Raw genomic sequence first — 23,343 nt, 5'->3', positions numbered from 1 at the left:
AGCCTTCATGTTTTTGTGAATTTAATACCTATTTATCAAATATGCTGAAAGAGATACTCAAATTGAGGATGTGGCATGTTTAAGAGGAGACTTTCTAAAGTCAGTGTGATGTGTCAGACGTTTTCCTTCGTAAACATGAAAGTGGGATACCAGAGGCCTTCTTAAACATGTAACATGTATGTTGAGTAATCCCTGTGGGGCCCTGTGTCAGACCACCCTCATTGTCTGCTGCTGCTGCAGGTCACATTTATAGTGACTGCCCCCTGGTGGAAATTCTCTTTTTTTTTCACTCGGTCTCTGAAACAACAGAAGCGGCCTTGTTACTCTCACTTCCCATTCTCATCTGTAAATAATAACTGTCACAAAATTAGAAATTTGTACCAAATAAAACTGACTGAAAACTGAAATCTTGCATGTCTTATTTTTTTATACTTCAACTCAAAACAAGAACAGATTTTTTTTGTTTGGAGTCCAGGATTATCTTGTAATAAATAATGACACCGTGAAGGAATGGCAGAGTGATGTGACGATTGGTGAACGGTTGTCTGTGAGTCTGTCAGTGTGAAATATTACTCAGAAATGGACAAATGGATTTGGATGAAATTTTAAAGTGAAGTCAGAAAACACAAAAGGAGCACCTCTTTAAATTTTAAAGAGTGATGTGGCTTATAATCTGGATCCACAGATTTGTTAAAAATTTCCCATTGCGAGATATAACTGCAGGCACGGCGTCACACTGACCATGACAAGTGAACAGTGTCAGTTATCTGCTCATGATCATATCTTCCTAAATGGATTACAAATGTCATACTTTAGTATGTCGTCTAAAATATCAGTAAAATGTCATAGTTTGGTATGTCGTTCAAAATATCTGTAAAATGTCATAGTTTGGTATGTCGTCCAAGTATGACAAAAACGTCAGTTTACTATGTCATCCAAAATGTCACCAAAATGTCATAGTTTAGTATGTCGTCCAAAATATGTCAACAATGTCATAGTTTGGTATGTCGTCCAAAACATGACAAAAACGTCATAGTATCGTATGTCATCCACAAAATTACAAAAATGTCAGAATTCTTGTCGTCCAAGATATCAATAAAATGTCATAGTTTACTATGTCATCCAAAATGTCACCAAAACATCAAAGTTTAGCATGTCATCCAAAATATGACAAAAAAGTCAGAGTTTAGCATGTTGTCCAAAAGATGTGTAAAAATGTCTTAGTTTAGAATGTCGTTTGAAATATCACCAAAATGTTATAGTTTAGGATGTCATCAAAAAGATGACAAAAAATGTCATAGTTAAGTATGTCATCCAAAACTTGAAAAAAAGCATCATAGTTTAGAATGTCGTCAAAAATGTCACTAAAATGTCATAGTTTAGTATGTCGTCTGAAAATGGACAAAAGACGTCATAGTTTAATATGTCGGTCGAAAATTGGAAAAAAAAAACATCGCTTTTGGTCCAAAAATTGACAAAAACGTCATAGTTTTAGTATGTGGTCCGAAAATGGCCAAAAAACGTCATAGTTAAGTATGTCAAAAGAAGATGGACAAAAAATGTCTTAGTTTAGTATGTCTTCCAAAAATGAAGAAAAAACGTCATAGGTTAGTATGTCATCCAAAAATGAAGAAAAAATGTCATAGTTTAGTATGTCGTCCAAAAATGAAGAAAAAATGTCATAGTTTAGTATGTCGTCCAAAAATGAAGAAAAAATGTCAAAGTTTAGTATGTCGTCCGAGGATGGACAAAAATGTCATAGTTTAGTATGTCGTCCGAAAATGGACAAGAAACGTTATAGTTTAGTATGTCGTCCGAAAATGAAGAAAAAAATGTCATGGACAAAAAATGGACAAAAAATGTCATTTTTGGTCCAAAACAAAAAATGTCATTTTTGGTCCGAAAATGGACAAAAAATGTCGTCGTTTAGTATGTTGTTCGAAAATGGACAAAAAACGTCATAGTTTAGTATGTTGTCCGAAGATGGACAAAAATGTCATATTTCAGTATGTCATACGAAAATGGATAAAAATGTCATAGTATAGTATTTCGTCCGAAAACGGACAAGAAACGTCATAGTTTAGTATGTCGTCCGAAAATGAAGAAAAAATTGTCATAGTTTAATATGTTGTCTGAAGATGGACAAAAACGTCATCGTTTAGTATGTCATCTGAAAATGGACAAAGAAACATCATAGATTAGTATGTCGTTCGAAAATGGACAAAAAATGTCATAGTTAAGTATGTCAAAAGAAGATGGACAAAAAATGTCTTAGTTTAGTATGTCATCCGAAAATGGACAAAAAGCGTCATAGTTTAGTATGTCGTCCGAAAATGAAGAAAAAAGTCATAGTTTAGTATGTCGTGTGAAAATGGACAAGAAACGTCATAGTTTAGTATTTCGTCCAAAAATGAAGAAAAAAGTCATAGTTTATTATGTCCTCCGAAAATGGACAAAAAACGTCATATTTAAGTATGTCGTTCGAAAATGGACAAGAAACGTCATAGTTTAGTATGTCATCCGAAAATGAAGAAAAAAATGTCATAGTTAAGCATCTCGTCCGAAGATGGACAAAAATGTCATATTTTAGTATGTCGTCCGAAAATGGACAAAAATGTCACTGTTTAGTATGTCGTCCGAATATGAAGAAAAAATATCATAGTTTAGTATGTCGTCCGAAAATGAAGAAAAAAGTCATAGTTTATTATGTCGTCCGAAAATGAAGAAAAAAATGTCATAGTTAAGTATCTCGTCCGAAGATGGACAAAAATGTCATCGTTGAGTATGTGGTCCGATAATGGACAAAAAACATCATAATTTAGTATGTCGTCCGAAAATGGACAAGGAACGTCATAGTTTAGTATGTCGTCCGAAAATGGACAAAAACGTCATATTTTAGTATGTCGTCCGAAAATGGACAAAAACATCACTGTTTAGTATGTCGTCCGAAAATGAAGAAAAAATATCATAGTTTAGTATGTCGTCCGAAAATGAAGAAAAAAGTCATAGTTTATTATGTCCTCCGAAAATGGACAAAAAACATCATATTTAAGTATGTCGTCCGAAAATGAAGAAAAAATGTCATAGTTTAGTATGTCGTCCGAAAATGAAGAAAAAAATGTCATAGTTTAGTATGTCGTCCGAAAATGGACAAGAAACGTCATAGTTTAGTATGTCGTCCGAAAATGGACAAGAAACGTCATAGTTTAGTATGTCGTCCGAAAATGAAGAAAAAATGTCATAGTTTAGTATGTCGTCCAAAAATGGTCAAAAATGTCAAAGTTTAGTATATCGTCCGAAAATGTGACGTCGTAGTTTAGTATGTCGTCCAAATTGTCACTTAAACATCACAGTTTTAGACACGTGTATAGCTCAATGGGTTAAGCAGGCGATCCTTGTTAGGGGCTGGTCTCCAACACAGCAGCCTGGGTTTGATTCTTGCCTGTCGTCCGAAAATGGACAAGAAACATCATAGTTTAGTATGTCGTCTGAAATTAAGAAAAAAAATGTCATAGTTTAGTATGTCGTCCGAAGATGGACAAAAAATGTCATAGTTTAGTATGTCGTTCGAAAATGGACAAGAAACGTCATAATTTAGTATGTCATCCAAAAATGAAGAAAAAATGTCATAATTTAGTATGTCATCCAAAAATGAAGAAAAAATGTCATAGTTTAGTATGTCGTCCGAAAATAGGCAAAAAAACGTCGCTTTTGGTCCAAAAATGGACAAAAACGTCATAGTTTATTATGCCCTCCGAAAATGGACAAAAAACGTCATATTTAAGTATGTCGTCCGAAAATGGACAAAAAACGTCATAGTTTAGTATGTCGTCCGAAAATGAAGAAAAAAATGTCATAGTTTAGTATGTCATTCAAAAATGGACAAAAAGCATCACTTTTTGTCTGAAAATGGACAAGAAACGTCCTAGTTTAGTAAGTCCTCTGAAAATGGACTACAAACGTCATAGTTTAGTATGTGGTCCGAAAATGCACAAAAACGTCATAGTTTACTATGTCGTCCAAAGATGGACAAAAACGTCACAGTTTAGTATGTCGTCCGAAAATGAATTCAATTCAATTCAATTCAATTTTATTTATATAGCGTCAATTACAGTCAAATTGTCTCAAGACACTTTACAGAACCCATATACGTGACCCCCAGAGCAAGCCCAAAAGTGACAGTGGCAAGGAAAACATCCTTTTAACAGGGAAAAAAACCTCGAGCAGAACCTGGCTCTAAATAGGGGGGGACCCATCTGCCTGCTGGCCGGGCGGGTTGAGAAGGACAGAAGAGGGCAAGGGGGAGGGATGGGAGAAGAGGGAGGGGTGGGAAAGCAAGGAAAACACAACACACATTTGGATACATGTATGACAGGATATGTGACACAAACAAAGTATAAGCTAACATTGAAACTGAGTCATAGTTTACTCTTATGATGTACGGCTCTGACATTAAACATACTCCATATATAGCTAGCAGTAAAATTCAAACAGTATGTAAGTTAGCATAACAAGTACAGTGAAGGCGATGCAGAGTTGACTGGTGGAAAAAGGGAGTTGGAAGCGGAGGGCTGGAGGAAGGTCATCAGCAGCATCCCACAGTGGACATGGTGGAGACTGGACCAGTTGGTGGAACATCAACCGCAGAACTGAAGCATCCAGCTCTGGGACCAGGGACACTCGGAGAAATAGCACAGGGGAAAACAGAGTGAATGTACTGCAATAACGGTATACATATTAAATGTAAAGGTAGATAGAGAAGGGCTCAGTGCGTCAAGAGAAGTCCCCCAGCAGTCTAGGCCTATAGCAGCGTCCCTCCTGCGTTTCTGTCGGGCAGGGTCCATGCTTGTTCACTGATGAAGTCAGGAAGTTAATTGAACCGAAGTTTAGAAGAAGAAAAAAAGTCACAGTTTAGTATGTCGTCCGAAAATGGACAAAAACGTCATAGTATAGAATGTCGTCCAAAAATGGACAAAAAAACGTCATAGTTTAGTATGTCGTCCGAAAATGGACAAGAAACGTCATAGTTTAGTATGTCGTCTGAAAATGTGACGTCGTAGTTTTGTATGTCATCCAAATTGTCACTTAAACGTCATAGTTTTAGACACGCATATAGCTCAATGGGTTAAGCAGGTGATCCTTGGTAGTGGCTGGTCTCCAACACAGCAGCCTGGGTTTGATTCTTGCCTGTAGTCATGCTTTAGTATGTCATCCAAAAAAGTCATAGTTTAGTATGTCGTCTGAAAATGGACAAGAAACGTCATAATTTAGTATGTCGTCCAAAAATGAAGAAAAAATGTCATAGTTTAGTATGTCGTCCGAAAATAGGCAAAAAACGTCGCTTTTGGTCCAAAAATGTCATAGTTTATTATGTCCTCCGAAAATGGACAAAAACGTCATATTTAAAGCTGCTGTCCGGAGTTTGAATTGCAGCGTCTCCCAAAACACTGGTGGTCCCACCCTCCCTCCCTCTGATTTCGCCCCTTTATTTGTGCACACGCGCAGTACATGAGAGAAGTGCCCGGAGTGCTGCAGCATCTCAAATCAAATCAAATCGATCAAATCAACTTTATTTATATGGCACTTTTCATACAATAGAGTAACACAAAGTGCCTCACAGAGGATAAAAACAAAAACAACACAATATAAAACACTGTGAAAAACCCGAAACCTTCCACCCTCCAACAAATATACACACAGATACACAATCACATATACATTCACACACATACGTAGACATACGAACAGACATACATACCCACACACACAAACATACTGACATACACACACCCACATACACCATCTGTCATTAAGGAGAAATAGAGGAGACATGGCTGGGCACCGAAATCCAAAGTGAGGAAGAAGCCACCTGTGGGGGCCACACACACCGAATGGAGTCCTGGACCATGACTGCAGGGGCGCCGACACAAGGACCACCCCAGCCCAGGCAGACAAGAGGCTCCACACGAAGGTGTAGAGCTCTCCAGCCACCCGGGCCAGGGCCATCCACGGGCCAGCACCCCCATCAGTGGACCAGAATCAACTCCAGGTGTGGTAGGCCTCCAGGAGGAAACACTGGAGAAACGAGGGACTAAAATAGTAAAACAAATAAATAAATAAAAAATAGTAAAAAATAAATACATCAATAAATAAATAAAAGGTATGGAAGCTAAGACTGAGATAAGGGAAAAGAATGTATAAAGTAAAAATTTATACATAAAATAATAATAAAAAGTCTAAGAATAAAAATGTAAGAATAAAAGTCAGATTAAGAAATTATAAAGAATTAAAATCAGTCAGTTAAAAGCCTGATTAAAAAGATCGGTCTTGAGCCTCTTTTTAAAAACATCAACTTTCTCTGCGGCCCTGAGGTTCTCTGGAAGGGTGTTTCACAATCAGGGGCCATAATAACTGAATGCCGCCTCCCCGTGTGTTCTAGTTCTAACTTGTGGTATCGTTAAAAACCCAGCACCAGAGGACCTCAGACATCTCGCCTGTTTTGCTGTTTTCCACTCTTCTACATTTAGTACATTTAGTAAATAATAAAGGAATTACGTTAGAATGCTGTATTGAGTCTAACTTGTCCTAATACCAAAATAACATGAATCTGCTTGGACGAACTAGTAAAGTTTCAATATGTGATTACACTCGTGTATCCCTCTCGATGACATTGTTTATCAAACTTAGTGCATTTACGCGTGTATATGTGTTACATTGTTTATTTATTTCAATCTAGAGTTCAGAATTGCATGACTCCTCTGACGAAGAGTATGTCCCAGACGGCCCAACATCTTCCTCCAGAGGTCGGGCATCTAAACGAAGCCGTCAGGCGGGCTATGGAGGCTGTGGTCGGGGAGCGAGGCGAGCACCCCGACCACGGCATCTAAACGAAGCCGTCAGCCGGGCTATGGAGGCTGTGGTCGGGGAGCGACGCGAGCACCCCGAGCCAAAAAACGTCCTGCAGTCTCTTGGCCTGACAAGCCGTGGGATTGGTAACTTTTCTGGAAGTTGCTGAGCCCTGATGCTCTCTCCTCCACAAACAAAACAAGTGTGCGCGCGGTTGCGTAGTGCGAAGCTCGCCCACCTCTGCATGGGCTTGCTTGCTGTGCGCGTAACCGTTGATTGACAGCATGACAAAGCTGAAGCTCGAACTTGATTGGTCGGCAGCAACCGGCGCTTTTTGGAATAACATGGGGGTCTATGAGAGGAAGGCAGAGCTCAGGAATAAATTTTCATATCGCGTTATACTAACTTTATATTATAGTATAAAACTAGACTAACACATTTAAGCTTTGTTAAAAAATGATACATAAATTGAAAACAAACGGGAACTCCGGACAGCAGCTTTAAGTATGTCGTCCGAAAATGGTCAAAGAAACATCATAGTTTAGTACGTTGTCCGAAGATGGACAAAAAACTTCATAGTGGAGCATGTCATCCGAAAATGGACAAAAAACATCATTTTTTGTCAGAAAATGGCCAAAAACGTCATAGTTTAGTATGTCGTCCGAAAATGGCCAAAAAGCGTCTTAGTTTAGTATGTCATCCAAAAATGGACAAGAAACGTCACAGTTTAGTAAGTCATCTGAAAATGGACTACAAACGTCATAGTTTAGTATGTCGTCCGAAAATGGACAAAAAACATCATTTTTGGTCCGAAAATGGACAAAAAACGTCTTAGTTTAGTATTTTAGTCGAAAATGGACAAAAAACGTCATTGTATAGTATGTCGTCTCAAAATGAAGAAAAGTCATAGTTTAGTATGTCGTCCGAAAATGGACAAGAAACGTCATGGGTTAGTATGTTGTCCCAAAATGAAGAAAAAATTTCATAGTTTAATATGGCATCCAAAAATGAACAAGAAATGTCATAGTTTAGTATGTCGTGCGAAAATGGTCAAAAACGTCATAGTTTATTGTGTCGTCCGAAAATGGACAAAAAACGTCATAGTTCAGTATGTCGTCTGAAAATGGACAAAAATCCTCATAGTTTAGTATGTCGCCCAAAGATGGACAAAAAAACTTCATAGTGGAGTATGTCATCCGAAAATGGAAAAAAAACATAATTGTTTTCAGCAAATGGCCAAAAACGTCATACTTGAGTATGTCGTTCAAAAATGGACAAAAAAGTCATAGTTTAGTATGTCGTCCGAAAATGAACAAGAAATGTCATAGTTTAGTATGTCGTCCGAAAATGGTCAAAAACGTAAGTTTAATATATCGTCCGAAAATGTCACAATAACGTCATAGTTTAGTATGTCGTCCAAATTGTCACTTAAACATAATAGCTTTACCTGCCTGTATAGCTCAATGGGTTAAGCAGACGAACCTTAGTAAGGGCTGGTCTCCGACATAACAGCCGGTGTTTGATTCCACCTCGTGGTCGCAGTTTAGTATGCTGTCAGAAAATGGACTACAAATGTCATAGTTCAGTATGTCATTCGAAAATGGACAAAAAATGTCATTTTTGGTCCGAAAATGGACAAAAACATCTTAGTTTAGTATGTCGTTTGAAAATGGACAAGAAACTTCATAGATTAGTATGTCGTCTGAAAATGTGACAATTACATCATAGTTTAGTATGTCGTCCAAATTGTCACTTAAACGTAGCAGTTTTATCTGCCTGTATAGCTCAATGGGTTAAGCAGACGAACCTTGGTAGGGGCTGGTCTCCAACACAGCAGCCGGCGTTCGATTCCAGCTCGTGGTCATAGTTTAGTGTGTTGTCCGAAAACGGACATAAAATGTCTCAGTTTAGTATGTCGGTCGAAAATTGACAAATAACATCATAGTTTAGTATGTCGTCCAAAATATGACAAAAACATCACAGTTTAGTATGTCATCAAACACATGACAAAAACGTCCTGGCTTAGTTTGTCATACAAAAAAATGACAAAAACATCAGTTTCGTATGTTGCCCAAAATATGACCGAAACGTCATATTTTAGTACGTTGTCAACAATGTCACTAAAACATCAGTTTTATGTCATCCAAAAATGAGAAAAATGTCATAGTTTATGTCCTTCAAAATATGACATAAAAAAAATCACGTCATAGTTTAGTATGTTGCTCAACATATGAGAAAAACATCCTAGTTTATTCTGTCATCCAAAATATGACAAAAATGTCAGAATTTTGACTGTTGTACAAAATATGTCAAAACTGTCATAGTTTAGTATGTCGTCCAACATCTCACAAAAATGTCACATTTTAGTATACTTGTCCAAATTTGACAAAAAGTCATAGTTTAGTATGCCGTCCAAAATGTCACAAAAACGTCAAAAGCTTGGATTTCTGAATAAAAGACAACAAAAATAATTGTTTAAAAAGTTGTTTATTGTAGTTGTGGCATTGTGTTTTGCTCCCTTTAAAAAGGTAAACAATCAGCACAAGTCAAGAGGTAGAAATCATCAGTCTGAAAGAAATGTTGGGACTGACATGTACACACACATTCACACACGCACACAATGCAAAGTGTTTTCATTTTTAATGTTTTTTGCAAGTTTCCTGACTCACGCCCACAGCAATGCAGCTAACTTGTGGTACCATCATTTACACAATACTGCCACATCAGACTTGCACATGCTGATATCATTCGACCTCCGACAGCCTCCAACGTGCGCACGAACGAGAAATAAATAATATGCATCTTGTCGGAAAACAACCAGAGGACACAGGAACGATCTTCAATTACGCTCCCACCCCCCCACCCCCACCCCCACTCCCACCCCCATTTTCACCTCATGACTTTAACGGCTGATTGGCGGAATACTGGACTGTAATAGCAAAGGCTGTCCCTCCCTTTACATTGAACTACAAACATGGCCTACAATATATTAACTGTTGAGTGCTGCATGTTGGCTTATTGTTGAGAGAGTCTGTAATGTTACAGACTCATGCTGAGAGGGGAGGGAGGGACAAACGTACATCAGCACAAAAAAAGACAACAAAACAAAAAGAGATATCGTAATGGTGGCTGGGTAAATACGAGTTCTGTGCTAAGTGTTGGTGCTATAAAAAAAGTGTCAACAGCTGGTATGAACAGTATTCTAAAGACGATTTGAGCAGAGAAAAACTAAACATAACACACGCTTTAACGGGCAGGTTATTTGACCCAGGAGATGTTGAGACAGCGAGCGATGAAGGCGTAGGTGTCAGCCACCTCCTGGATGACCTTACTGGTGGGCTTTCCGGCACCGTGGCCCGACTTTGTGTCCACTAGAATGAAGAGGGGGTTTGACTGCTTGCCGCTGCGGCCCACGATGTGCTGCAGGGTGGCGATGTATTTGAGGGAGTGGAGAGGCACCACCCGATCATCGTGGTCCCCGGTCAGCAGGAGGACTGCTGGGTACTGGACTCCGTTGCCTTCTGGGACGCGGATGTTATGAAGTGGAGAGTACCTGAGAGAGAGGAGCGACGGAAGTGTAATGACAATGCATGACTTTAAATTCCTTTTGCTAATCTAACATTCAGTTCTAACCCACAAAGTATTTAACTTAATATCCTACGTGACAAAGAAAAACTGTCATTGACACAGAAACTTATTTTATCACTATAATGGATCTAATGTTAGAATGATCAGGTAATCAACTAATTGTTTTTCTAGTAATAGTCACGGCCAAGTGGAATAAAATTTAGGTATATGTAATCAAACAGTTATTTATTAATTTGTGCGTAAGTTAAGTTGTTCAGAACAACTGCCTGATCCTAACCCTTTCTCAGTTCTCAAGCCTCAGTTTAGTCAGAACTCTAATTTATAGTAGATAATGAAATCAACACATACTCTTGGAATTACATGTGTAATTGAAGCCCCTTTCTGACATCCTGCCTTGTTATCTAACGGCATCTGAACATCTCAGTTTCATTTCTGAATGAGCAGCCTAATAGCTTATCTACGAAGTTGTGACATTAATCTTACTGGAAAGAAACTAGTAACCAGTTAGACAAACCGATAGACATGCAGAAGCAGCAAAGGTCGAGTGTTATGAAGCAATACGAGCAGAGCTTCAGACTACCTTTTCCACTGGTAGCACTGGTGCTATCTACTTTTTTGGTTGGTCACCCCATCTCCTTATTTTGGTTCAGCATTCCCACAACTATTAATCCACCATGCATGCTGATGAAAAGTTGTTGTTTTTTTTAAACCTGAATTTCCACAAAATTGTGAAAAATTTCTCTTAAAATTTGGTATAAAATTCTAGGAAACTTTCAATAAAATTTCAGAAAATTCCCATATAATTCCTGGAACAAATACCATAAAGTTCCCACAAACTTTGGGAAAATTTCTGGAAATTTTCCACACAATCTGTAGAAAAATTGGGGAAAATTTCTATTCAAATCCTGGAAAGTTTCAGAAAACTTTCCAAAAAAATTCCTGGAAAATTTACATAACATTTCCGTAAAAATCAAGGAAAACCCCCCACAAAATTTCAGGAAAATTCCCATAGAACTCATGGAAATCTTCCATAAAATTTTAGGAAAAATTCCTGCAAAATTCCACAAAATTCCTGCAAAATTTCCATAAAATTCCTTGAAATTTAAAGAAACTCCATAAAATAGAATTCCTTGAAAATTCTGATAACGTTACCAGAACACTGTATGAAAAATCCAGGAAAGTTTTGAGAAATTTCCAAGAAATAAAATCTATTTAACTTTTTTAGGGTTGGTATTGCAGGCATGACAAATAGCACATGCGCACTGTAGCTGAAGACATGAGGGATATTAACCCTTTAAGCTTCAGTCAATTCCAGCCGTTTTCAGTACAAAAAAAATCGCTAATATTCTATTTTTAAATTAAAAAAATGACGAAAAATACAGGGAATATTGGACGCACATCGTGAGGTGCATTTCCTTGAAAATGACCAATTCGTGGATTTTATACCGACTTCAGGACATGTTTTGGACAAAATAGTTTACTGGCTTGTGTTGTCTGGATGTAAAAGGTTGGATTATGGCCGTTTTTTGTGGAATCTTTTTTTCTGTGTGTAATAATGAACCCGGAAATGTGAGTCACGCTGTGTGCGTTGAAGCCGTGTATAGAGAACGGATGGATGGATATTTGTTTTTGTCGGACAAATGTGTTTTTCTCACCCGCTGTGGTAATCACATCTGAAAGTGGTTTATACCGGCGGATTCATGAGAATCTAAGCTTTCCATCGGCATATAGTGTTTGTATAATCGGGTTTGCAGCCATCGGACATTCTTGAAATTCCTATGCAAATTAGTAGGTGTACCGCCGGCGGTACACCTACGACGCACTGAAGCGTAAAGGGTTAAGAGAAAAGTGACCATGTCAGATTGACAGAATGCCGTTAAATTAACAGACTGAGAAAGCGCTATATATACTGCTGGGTGGAGTAAGTCTGTAAGCAGTAAATTTATGGTGACTCCTCATTAGTAGTGACAACCACAGTTCGTGACAGAAAATAAATAAGCCCTTGATAATAATTAGAATCCGAAATTAGAATCTGTGTCAAAGCGCAGATGAAAATGAAAAACTTATCACAGCTTGAACCTAAAGACTCACTATAGGAGGGCAGCTGAATTCAGTTGACTGTTTAATTAACAAATCAAGAGTCTCTAGAGAGCACTTACTTGATGAGCCACTCAAATTGCTCTTTGTCTTCTGAACAGCCGAAGTCTGTGGTCCAGGCGTGTCCGATGGTGAACTTGTGGAATTTCAGCATGTCCATGACGCCTACCTGAGCTACAGCGCAACCAAACAGCTCAGGCCTCTGGTTCACGCAGGCCGCTGAGAGAGGAAACACAACGTCAGACACAGGAGATCACAGACTGTGCAGATGTGCCAGGACCAAAACAGTTTGAGGGTTAATTAGAGCACAATAGTCTAAGAGGACAACACGCACCTACAAGCAGGCCTCCGTTGGAACCTCCATTTATAGTCAGTTTGGAAGGAGAAGTGTATCCCTCCTTGATGAGATATTCAGCTGCACACTGGAAGTCCGTGAAGCAGTTCTGTTTGTTTGCCAACATGCCAGCTTAACGAGAAGAATACAAAGCATGTAAATGAAAGTTTTGTGCTGCTATGATTGTAAAAATTCCTCCATGCCTGTTTGAAGATATAAAAAAAACATTCAGCTGAAAATAATATTGTCTGATTTTGTTTTTTTCCCCCATAAAAAGATTCAATTGCTTGGATAGAAACTTACAAAGACGCCGCTGCTCTCATTGAAATATGCAGAATCCATCTATATGCAAATATTTTTCATCTCATATTTTTAACTATTTATCCTCTAAAACTGAAGTACAGTTCGCAGTTTGTGCAAAGCAGGTTCCACATCATACATGTGTAGGTGACCTATTTGTTCAGTTTTTTAAATCAAAATGAACTGTAGTTCACAAATCACGCAGAGAAACTTTCACTAGAATAATTCGAACACTGTATTTTAGTGTTAACTTTGATTATACCTTTTTTTTGTACAGTAAAGGTTGAACATCCAGGAGAGGTAAAAACTAAATAAATAATAACACAATGAGTGAAGGAGGCTTTAAACAACGAAAACATGGAGGAACATGACACTTAACTGGTAAAACCTATATTGCTGCTAAATGTTGGAGCAAGGAAAGAAAGAGGCGGCTGCAGCATCATTTAATCCTTGTTTACATCGTTTAAATGAGGTTTGTATTCAAGCTTAGGTTTCTAAAGTCTCCCACCTTTGTGCCAGGTCTCCCCGTACTCTCCCCCTCCTCTGATGTTGGCAACAGCCAGAACTCCCCCCAGATGTCTGACAAAGATGAGGCGGGAAACACTGTAGCTTGGCGTGATGGAGATGTTGAAGCCTCCGTATCCGTACAGAAAGCCTGGATGGGAGCCGTCTAGCTTGATACCCTTCTTGTGAACAATGAACATGGGGATTTCAGTGCCATCTTTTGAGGGATAGAAGATCTGAAAAAACAGAGAAAGACCGACAGTCAGGGAAACGAAGGCGACTGAACCTGTATTACGAACAGGTCAAGGTCAGTAACCTTCTTTATCTGTCCTCGTGTCTTAGAAAGGCTAGGACAAAAGAACTCCCATAAAGACTGCACATTTTCACATTTATAGTGGGATGTCTGAGGTCACTGTGTTTAGTAGAAATGTAGCGATAAATCTGATTTAGATGCTGTAACTCCAGAAGCAGTGATGTGATGTGTTGATTTTGACCTACTGCTCAGCCAAGGCTGGAATACCAACTGGGAAAAGTGGGCGACCGTCCAGAGACCAGGTTCGTTTTGTATTATCCGAGTCTGCAGAATTTGATTCATTGCAAGTTTGTCAAAAGATTTCAGTACATTATCAACTGCAGTAAGTTCTCTATCAGGTGTCATGTACAGTGACCCTGTGTCAGCATCAAGTTTTAAGACCTACGTTGTTTTTTTGCCCACTTGTTTTAAAACGTCTATCAAATTGCGTCCCTTTTTTCTTTATTTGCATGTGACATTCTGCTACAATTCACCGATTGCAGCAATTTCAGGACAAACTACATTATTTCTCAGGTTAATAGGACACTTCAAACATTGCTCCTCAGATTGGCACAAAGAAAACGATGACAAAGTCAACATGAGTTAAGAATCTTTAATTCAAAAACTAATGTTACCTATGACTCCAGATTTTTTACATGTGTTAATTATATACACGTGCAACAACACTAAAAACTATGAGATGGTCTGGGATGAAGTTTTTCCATGATCCATGTGTGTTTTATGCAGACATGGTAGCAGTATCCCATCATTGTGCCACACAGGAGGATAAGTCGGCATTGAGCTTGTCCTTTTCACCAGCAATCTAGTACTTTTTTAATGATGAAAGCTGGTAGGAAAACAAGCTCCGTTTTCGGGTGATGCAAGCCTGTGTACAGACGATGCTGCATGCTGCTGCTGTGCAGTTTTAAAGTTTCAAGCTCAAAGTTTGCTGAGGCTGTTGCAAACGCTGTGTTTCGAGCAACTGAAACACAACATTCTGAATAATTTACGCCGTGTATCTTGTTGCATCTCATCCATGGAAACTCAACTAAACCCTCATTTTAAAACACTTTAGCCTCTCTGCGCTACAGGTACAGCAATTTTGGAGAGCTTTTAACAAAGTCTATAATATGTCTAATCGCAGCTCCTGTTCACAGATGCTGCACATAATGAATGCATTACTCTTTGCTTTATTCTTCCTGCAGATATTACTTACACTACTCATGCATTAGATTTGCTTATTAAACCACATACACACGTGGACAAAATTGTTGGTACCCCTCAGTTAAAGAAGGAAAAACCCACAATTCTCACTGAAATCACTTGAAACTCACAAAAGTAATAAATAAAAATTTATTGAAAATTAAATAATCAAAAACAGCCATTACTTTTGAATTGTTGATTAACATAATTATTTAAAAAACAAACTAATGAAACAGGCCTGGACAAAAATGATGGTACCTCTATAAAAGATTGAAAACTATTTGACCAGAGTGACATGATTAACTCAGGTGTGTCATTTAATTGACATCACAGGTGTTTCCAAACTCATAATCAGTCAGTCTGCCTATTTAAAGGGAGACAAGTAGTCACCCTGCTGTTTGGTGAAAAGGTGTGTACCACACTGAACATGGACAACAGAAAGCGAAGGAGAGAATTGTCCCAGGACATCCGAAAAAAAAATTATAGACAAACATCTTAAAGGTAAAGGCTATAAGACCATCTCTAAACAGCTTGAAGTTCCTGTGACAACAGTGGCTCATATTATTCAGAAGTTCAAGACCCACGGGACAGTAGCCAACCTCCCTGGACGTGGCCGCAAGAGGAAAATTGATGACAAATTGAAGAGACGGATCGTTGGAATTGTATCCAAAGAGCCCAGAGCAACCTCCAAAGAAATTAAAGGTGAACTCCAAGGCCAAGGTACATCAGTGTCAGATCGCACCATTCGTCGTTGTTTGAGCCAAAGTGGACTTCATGGGAGACGACCAAGGAGGACACCACTGCTGAAAAAAACTCATAAAAAAGCCAGACTGGAATTTGCAAAAATGCATGTTGACAAGCCACAAAGCTTCTGGGAGAATGTCCTTTGGACAGATGAGACCAAACTGGAGCTTTTTGGTAAGGCACATCAACTCTATGTTCATAGACTCAAAAACCAAGCATACGAAGAAAAGAACACTGTCCCTACGGTGAAACATGGAGGAGGCTCAGTAATGTTTTGGGGCTGCTTTGCTGCATCTGGCACAGGGTGTCTTGAAAGTGTGCAAGGTACGATGAAATCTGAAGACTATCAAGGCATTCTGGAGAGAAATGTGCTGCCTAGTGTCAGAAAGCTTGGTCTCAGTCGCAGGTCATGGGTCTTCCAACAGGACAACGATCCAAAACACACAGCCAAAAACATCCAAGAATGGCTGAGAGAAAAGCGTTGGACTATTCTAAAGTGGCCTTCTATGAGCCCAGATCTGAATCCTATTGAACATATGTGGAAGGAGCTGAAACATGCCATTTGGAGAAGACACCCATCAAACCTGAGACAACTGGAGCTGTTTGCTCATGAGGAGTGGGCCAAAATACCTGTTGACAGCTGCAGAACGCTCATTGACAAATACAGAAATCGTTTAATTGCAGTGATTGCCTCAAAAGGTTGTGCAACAAAATATTAAGTTATGGGTACCATCATTTTTGTCCAGCCCTATTTCGTTAGTTTGTTTTTTTAAATAATTATGTTAATCAACAATTCAAAAGTGATGGCTGATTTTGATTATTTAATTTTCAATAAATTTTTATTTATTGTTACTTTTGTGAGTTTCAAGTGATTTCAGTGAGAATTGTGAATTTTTCCTTCTTTAACTGAGGGGTACCAACAATTTTGTCCACGTGTGTATTTGCCAGTAAACAATAATACATTAAACCTTACATACGCCCACTTATCAGCACAAATCCCTTTCGTAATGTCACAATGACACACACAAGATCTTTCTTTAATAAAGTATAACCCCTAACTGACAGCAAAGTTGGTCAAAACCAGCCAAGAGAGCACTTCAAAGAAAAAATATGAGAAAGAAAAGGTTTCAGTTGTTAGTCTAAGCGGATCAAGCGGCAGTAGCAGCAGGCCATACAGCCTCAAAACACCCTCAAATTGTTTTTTTTTGTTTGTTTTACTGTAATTAAGAAAAGAAAAGCAGTCATGGAAACTGTGTGTACAAATATCATACAGTGGCAGCCTCTGTTCTACTTACCTGGGTGGTCTGGTAGTCGGAGGGGTTGAAGCCTTTGACGGTGACCTCTCTGAAAATGTGGGGCTGCAGTGGCTCCTTAGTTAGATCGCAATGGTAAATAATGGCTAGAAACAGAAAGGAAAAACAACATTTCATATTCTGTTGGACAGTCTCCTCGGGGCAGAACACAGCGTTGCATCTTTGGACCTACTTTGTACAACCCAGAAATTAAAACAACTGTACTTCAATAAGAAAATTAGCAAATGTAATACAACCATTTTAAAACATTGTTCCTAATTTTATAATGGGTTACTCAAGTTTTTTCCTCAGTCGGCTGCCTTAGATATTGTCCCTTTTCAATCTCATTTAGCAGCACTTAACGTCTAAATTCTCTTACAGTTTTAACCCTAGGATGCATAGGTGGGGTCAAAATTGACCCCAGAGGTTGTTATTCCTTAATATCTTTAAGATTAAAAGTTTTGATATTTTCATATTCCAGGTATTCCTCATAAAACATGTTTGTGACATGATGCCATTTGCATTTTTATTCATTTTTTCATTAATTTAAAAAAAATTCAGTTTCTGTATCAGTACCCCACTCTTCCATGGGCGGGGTCAAAAATGACCCCAAGTATTTCCAATGGGATATTTCACTTAACATTGGTTCTTGGCAACTGTGAGTGTAAATAAACATTTACTGTCCCTCATACAACTGATTTCAGCAGTCCCACCACCTAGGAGGTCATTTTTGCACAGCATTATACATGTAAGTATTATCTCCATTTATGAACTTATTTTTCATTGACAGAATATGTGAATTTTATGTGAATATCTGTGAAAGTTGCCTAGTTTGTGGTTAGCTAGCAATACTGTTAGCTAACATTATTATTAGCAAACAGTATTGTTAGCTAACACAATCACACACACACATGCACACACGCACACATGCATGCACGCACGCACACATGCATGTACGCACGCACACATGCATGTACGCACGCACACACACGCATGTACACACACACACATACACTCATACACTGTTGTTGCACTGTTATTACACAGTATCTTAGCTAACAGGATTGATAGCTAAAGTATTGTTAGCTAACACAAACACACACACTCTCTCTCTCACACACACATACACCACTGAATAATCGATGATCATATAATAGGCTACCTAATGGGTTAGTGTGTGTGTGTGTGTGTGTGTGTGTGTTCGTGTTAGCTAACAATACTTTTACCTAACAATCCTGTGAGCTAACATACTGTGTAATAACAGTGTAACAAAAGTGTGAATGTGAGTGGAGGTGTGTGAGTGTGTGTGCGCGCATGCCCGTAGATTTACTTACAAAGCTACAAATGATTTATAGTTTTGTGCATTCAAACAGTGTCTTTTCTCGTGTTTTTTCCTTTTCTTTTCAACATAAGGCAACATGGCTGCTAGGAAGCCAACTAGGATCCCTGTGGACGTTGCCCTAAAAATGATCATGGATGGATGGGATGAAGAGCCTATTGGAGGCATTGACTCAGGATCTGACATCTCAGATGTAGAGGACTCAAGACTATTGTCCACCTGGCGATGTCAGGCTGCCTGGAAATCAACCTCCTTTATGTGTCCCTCCGTCTGTTTTAAAATACAGACGAAGATTAAACATGTTTTGATACCGTTTCAGTGATTATGTGATAAAATTTGAATTAAAAGTGAAGAAAGAACATATCAAAACTGAAAATACTCTTTTGTTGAACAAAATATATAATGTCTAACCAACATGAAAGAAATGTCTCAAGTTTATTGCAAAAATGCATTGATTTCAATTTGGGTCATTTTTGACCCCACCCATGGAAGAGTGTAGGTATTGGTTGGCCATGCATCCAAGGGTTAAAACTAACAGTATGGCATCTCTGACTGCGCAAACTGATTCATTATACTCATCGCTAACAATGTTTTAGCAGTCTAGTACCTGGTGATAGGAAAGAAGTAAAATAGTAGAAGATCTCCGAGTCCCGTTTTCTTCCTGTGAAGCCGACCACTGAGCCGACGTCGAGATGAAAGGTCCTCAGCTCCTCCCCTGAGCTTAGACGGTACATTTTCAACACATTCTTCACGTCATGGAGGAAACACACAAATAGATAGCTGGAGTATGTACAGGTAGCGAACACTGCAAGGAAGACACGGAATAGGAAACACAACAGGAAGGAAGTTGACATCTGTGTCTGGTGTCAGCGTATAAATCTTAATACTCGAACGGCCTGAGTGCTGCAGCAGCTCACCGATAACGTCCTTGTCGTGTTGAGGGATGAGCTCCTTCCATTTGCTCTGATCAGGAGAGGCAAAGTCGATATTGATGAGTCTGTAACGTGGGGCGTCCAGGTTGGTCTTGAAAGTAAACAACGTGCCCTCGTTGGTCACGTATTCGTATTCCGCGTCAAAGTTGTCGATTAACTTCACCCATGGCAAAAGTCCTAAACAAATAATGACGAGCATTTCAGTTGTGACTGTGGCTGACAAAATGGGGTTTCATTCCACTTTTTCAAGGACACATTTTCTATTCAGTTATCTTTTTGTTTTAAGTCTAGTACAAAAATATACAAAAACTCAGCAACTTCACTATTCATACAGCTACAAGCAGAATGCTGCTTTTCCTTAAAGTCTCAAAAGCTCTCTTAGATAATGCCACATAAAGAGTTAAAATGTTGATTTAAAAAATTGCAAGCACACAGCAAGAAAAAAGAAGTACGATGTACCTGTAATACCCTGAGGAGTGGTCTGAAGGTCACAATACCACAGCCTGTTGACAGGATCACAACCTTCTCTAATAGACAGCAGCACGTAGCGCCCATCATCCGATACCTGAAAGAGATATGACATTACTAAACTTTACCTGAATATAAATTAACACGTGCAGTCTGCTTAAGTATTGCATTTCAGAGCGAAGCCAAAATACTTGAGGCATACCTCAGCCCCACTCATCCATTTAGGATGGTCTGGAAACTCGGCGCACAGGACGTCCTCAGACTGCGGAGTCCCCAAAACATGAAAGTATAGCTTCTGATGCAGGTTGGTGGAGGTCTCAGTGCCTGACAGAGGAAACACAATTTAGTTCCATCATTAAGAAAGATGAAGAGAAGAGGAGAAAAAAGTGAGACACAGTGGTCCCTCTCCACATCGCGTTTCACTTTTCACGCTCATAGTATCGCAGATTTTTAAATTCCATTTGGTATTGTAGATTTTTCGCTACATCACGGGATTTTGTGGTATATAGGCACTTTTAAATAATTATTAATGTGGCAAGGTGAACTGAAGAACGATGCTGGAGAAAGGATCGATATCTCTTATGCATTCTGCAAATGGCAAATGCTTTTATTTTGACATACACAGAGAACAGCATCAGTTTCCTGTGTGTAGCAGTATTCAGCATCTGACCTTGTGCATTTTACATCGACATCTGATAGTGTTGCTCTGTGGTGTTGTGCGGTGTGTGGGGAGCCATAAAATACATATAAATAATAAAATGAATATGGTTCAGACTAAACAAAAAGAGGTGAAAACAAAAGAAAAATCTTAACTCTCAAAAGTGTGTTTCACTTACTGATTTCTTACTTTATTCTCTTTTTTAAAGTTTTTCAGAGAGATATTCACGGCAGCGAAAGCACAATTTACAACTTCAAAATGCCTTACCGTCACTTTTGCCCTCCTGGTCAGGGTAGGAATTGTAGAAAAGGCCCTTCCCATCATGAGTCCAGGACATGCAGCTAAACTTGACTCGCTCCAGGCGGTCCTCCAGAGGCACGGCACCGTCCACCCGCAGGAAGCGGATCTCCACCCAGTCGGACCCGCTGGCGCTGGTGCCATACGCCAAATACTCCCCGTCCTCAGAGAATGCATAGCCTTGGAGTTATGAATGGAACAGAACCAGAATGTCAACAAAAACAATCTGAGAAATTATGATGCTTTAATTAGCCGTTAGTGTGGAAGCTATAAATAGCAGGGTATTTCTGGACATAGAGATTCGAAATTTAGTCGCTCCAACAAAGTTAAGCCAAATACTCATTATAAAGTAATAAAATAGAGTAATGTTTGATTAAAGTCATTGTTAATACCTCGCAGGGCAACTGTGCCATCATCAGAAAATGTGTTTGGATCCAAGAAGACTGTGGGCTCAGCATCTAAGCTCTCCTGCACGTACATCACGCTCTGGTTCTGAAGGCCTGTGTTGTAGAAGTGAAAGTACCTGCAAAGACAAGCACCTGCTGAGTCGATCAAGTGCACTAGGTTTGTTATTGCTACTGTGGTGTCAGATTTAAAGATTTGGCAACGTGATAAATGTCTTTAAAGATTCCGTTGCCTCACCTGCTTCCCCTCTTGAAGGGGCAGCTGTACTTGGGATAGTCATACAGCTCAGTCATACGCTCCTTGAAAGGTCTCGCACCTCACAGCACTCTAAAAACGGCAACGTCAGCTGGTTCTGAGCGCTGACAAAAGCCTGGTGGGAGAAGACATAACACCAACATGGAGAGATTTTACACGATGGCATATTGTCGGCTCTGCAGCCACTTCCAAGAAGCAGATATACTGATCTATCTACCTTTAATTAGCGAAACCAGAACACGTGCTTTCCGAGTTCAGGCACAAGAGATTTCCAAGTTTGACTCAGCAACGTTATCCACATTAGTCAGTAAACCGCGTTCTTGGGACAGGCCCTCGGTAATATCGATAAAACTTTAAAGGTGATGGGTATGAATTACATATCCTAGTGTACTTTATCGTAACTTTCATAATATTATAAATGGAGTGACAGTGGTGAAAATTAAACAGCTATGAAAGGGAGAGAAGTATGAGTCAATTAATAGTAGCAGTGAGATCATTTACGTCTACAGTTTGTGAATGATTAAATTAAACGATTAAATTAAGTATATATGGTCTCAGTATTGAACTTCACGTTCAATGTGAAGTAATTCAAATTCACTAAAAACATGACATAACCTTTTCTTTGCTGCTTGAGACGAAAAGAAAGCACAGACTAGTCACATTTTCCATGACTAAGTCTGTCTGAAAAAGCTAGATTTAAGCCAATGTAAGCATTCTGGGAAAGACAACGTTTTTACAGAAGACCCAATTTTGTTTCTAAATGAACAGCAAAAGGAACAAAAAACATGAAAGAAACACTAAGAAGGAAAAAACATCAGTTGTATGGAAATATCTCAGGTGCAAAAAGGATGACGTTGACCAGAAACAAGTGCTCTTTCAGCAGTGTCTTTCCCAACACAAATATTTGTTTGACAGTTTAAATCAACACCAGAAAGCCAAATCTGATTGCCATCCAAAGCAAAGCAAACTTTTGGAAGTCTTTGCCAGTGTCGCACCATATGAGAAAGCAATTTTGATTTTTTGGGGTTTTTTTAGAGCAGATGCATCACCGCCATTAGTCTGGGATGAACTCCTGTGTTTTCTCACATTGCAATGCCACTTTTTCCAACATTATGTATTCCTGTGAAAAAAAATAAAATAATTTTATTGTGATTTTGAGGGTTTACCTGTGTCTTTTCACTGTCAGGATCCTCCAGCCAGCTGTATGGATCCGGTACTTTGCTGCCATGATAGTCATCCAGCTGAGAGAAAGGACAAACAATAATGACAGGTGTTAAAATGTCAAACTAGCTAGGTGTGGCGAAATAAAACAGACCTGAGCTGCCAAGCTAGCAAGTCCAGTCCGCCTATCGAAGTTAACCAAACAGCACAATAACTGTCAGCTTGCGAGCTTTAATTAAAACAAGTACTTTTGAATTGTGCATTTGTCAAAACTGTGAGTCTCGTCTGACAGAGCTGGCTAAGCTAACTAGCATGCTAACAAAGCAAAACGCTCATTCCCAATGAATGAAAAACGCATGATGATTAAGCATCCCGGCTTGTTAGCACGCTAGGCTAGTAAGCTTAGCCAGATTTACTTACAACTGCCTCGTCACGGAAAGCCTGGGGGTACTGAAAAGACATTTTGGGGGTCAGTTTTCGGGAATTCCTAAACAAAAAAAGCTGAGCCAGGGAGTGAAACAGTGGTTTGGATAAGACTCTCTGTCGACAGTAAAACATCAACTTAAAGCGCTGAAGCTTTTGTCAGAACAGATGCTGCTGCTTATACACAGTCAAAGAAGCCCTGAGA

The 23,343-nt window shown here is 39.0% G+C and overlaps 1 protein-coding gene across 1 annotated transcript; it reads right to left on the bottom strand.

The window, feature by feature from the left end:
• Positions 1 to 9,856: 9,856 nt before the first annotated feature.
• Positions 9,857 to 23,343, bottom strand: prep (prolyl endopeptidase). Its single transcript, XM_022189404.2, is given in 15 exon segments — positions 9,857 to 10,399; positions 12,594 to 12,750; positions 12,866 to 12,997; positions 13,674 to 13,905; positions 17,204 to 17,307; positions 19,147 to 19,344; positions 19,457 to 19,648; positions 19,931 to 20,036; positions 20,142 to 20,263; positions 20,865 to 21,074; positions 21,287 to 21,417; positions 21,537 to 21,603; positions 21,606 to 21,669; positions 22,721 to 22,795; positions 23,136 to 23,343. Coding segments are annotated over 15 exon segments (2,223 nt in total). The 5' UTR covers positions 23,274 to 23,343; the 3' UTR covers positions 9,857 to 10,104.

Source organism: Acanthochromis polyacanthus, chromosome 16 (genome assembly GCF_021347895.1).
Source record: "Acanthochromis polyacanthus isolate Apoly-LR-REF ecotype Palm Island chromosome 16, KAUST_Apoly_ChrSc, whole genome shotgun sequence".
Classification (NCBI taxonomy): domain Eukaryota; kingdom Metazoa; phylum Chordata; class Actinopteri; family Pomacentridae; genus Acanthochromis; species Acanthochromis polyacanthus.
This window is presented reverse-complemented; position numbering and strand designations above follow the sequence as displayed.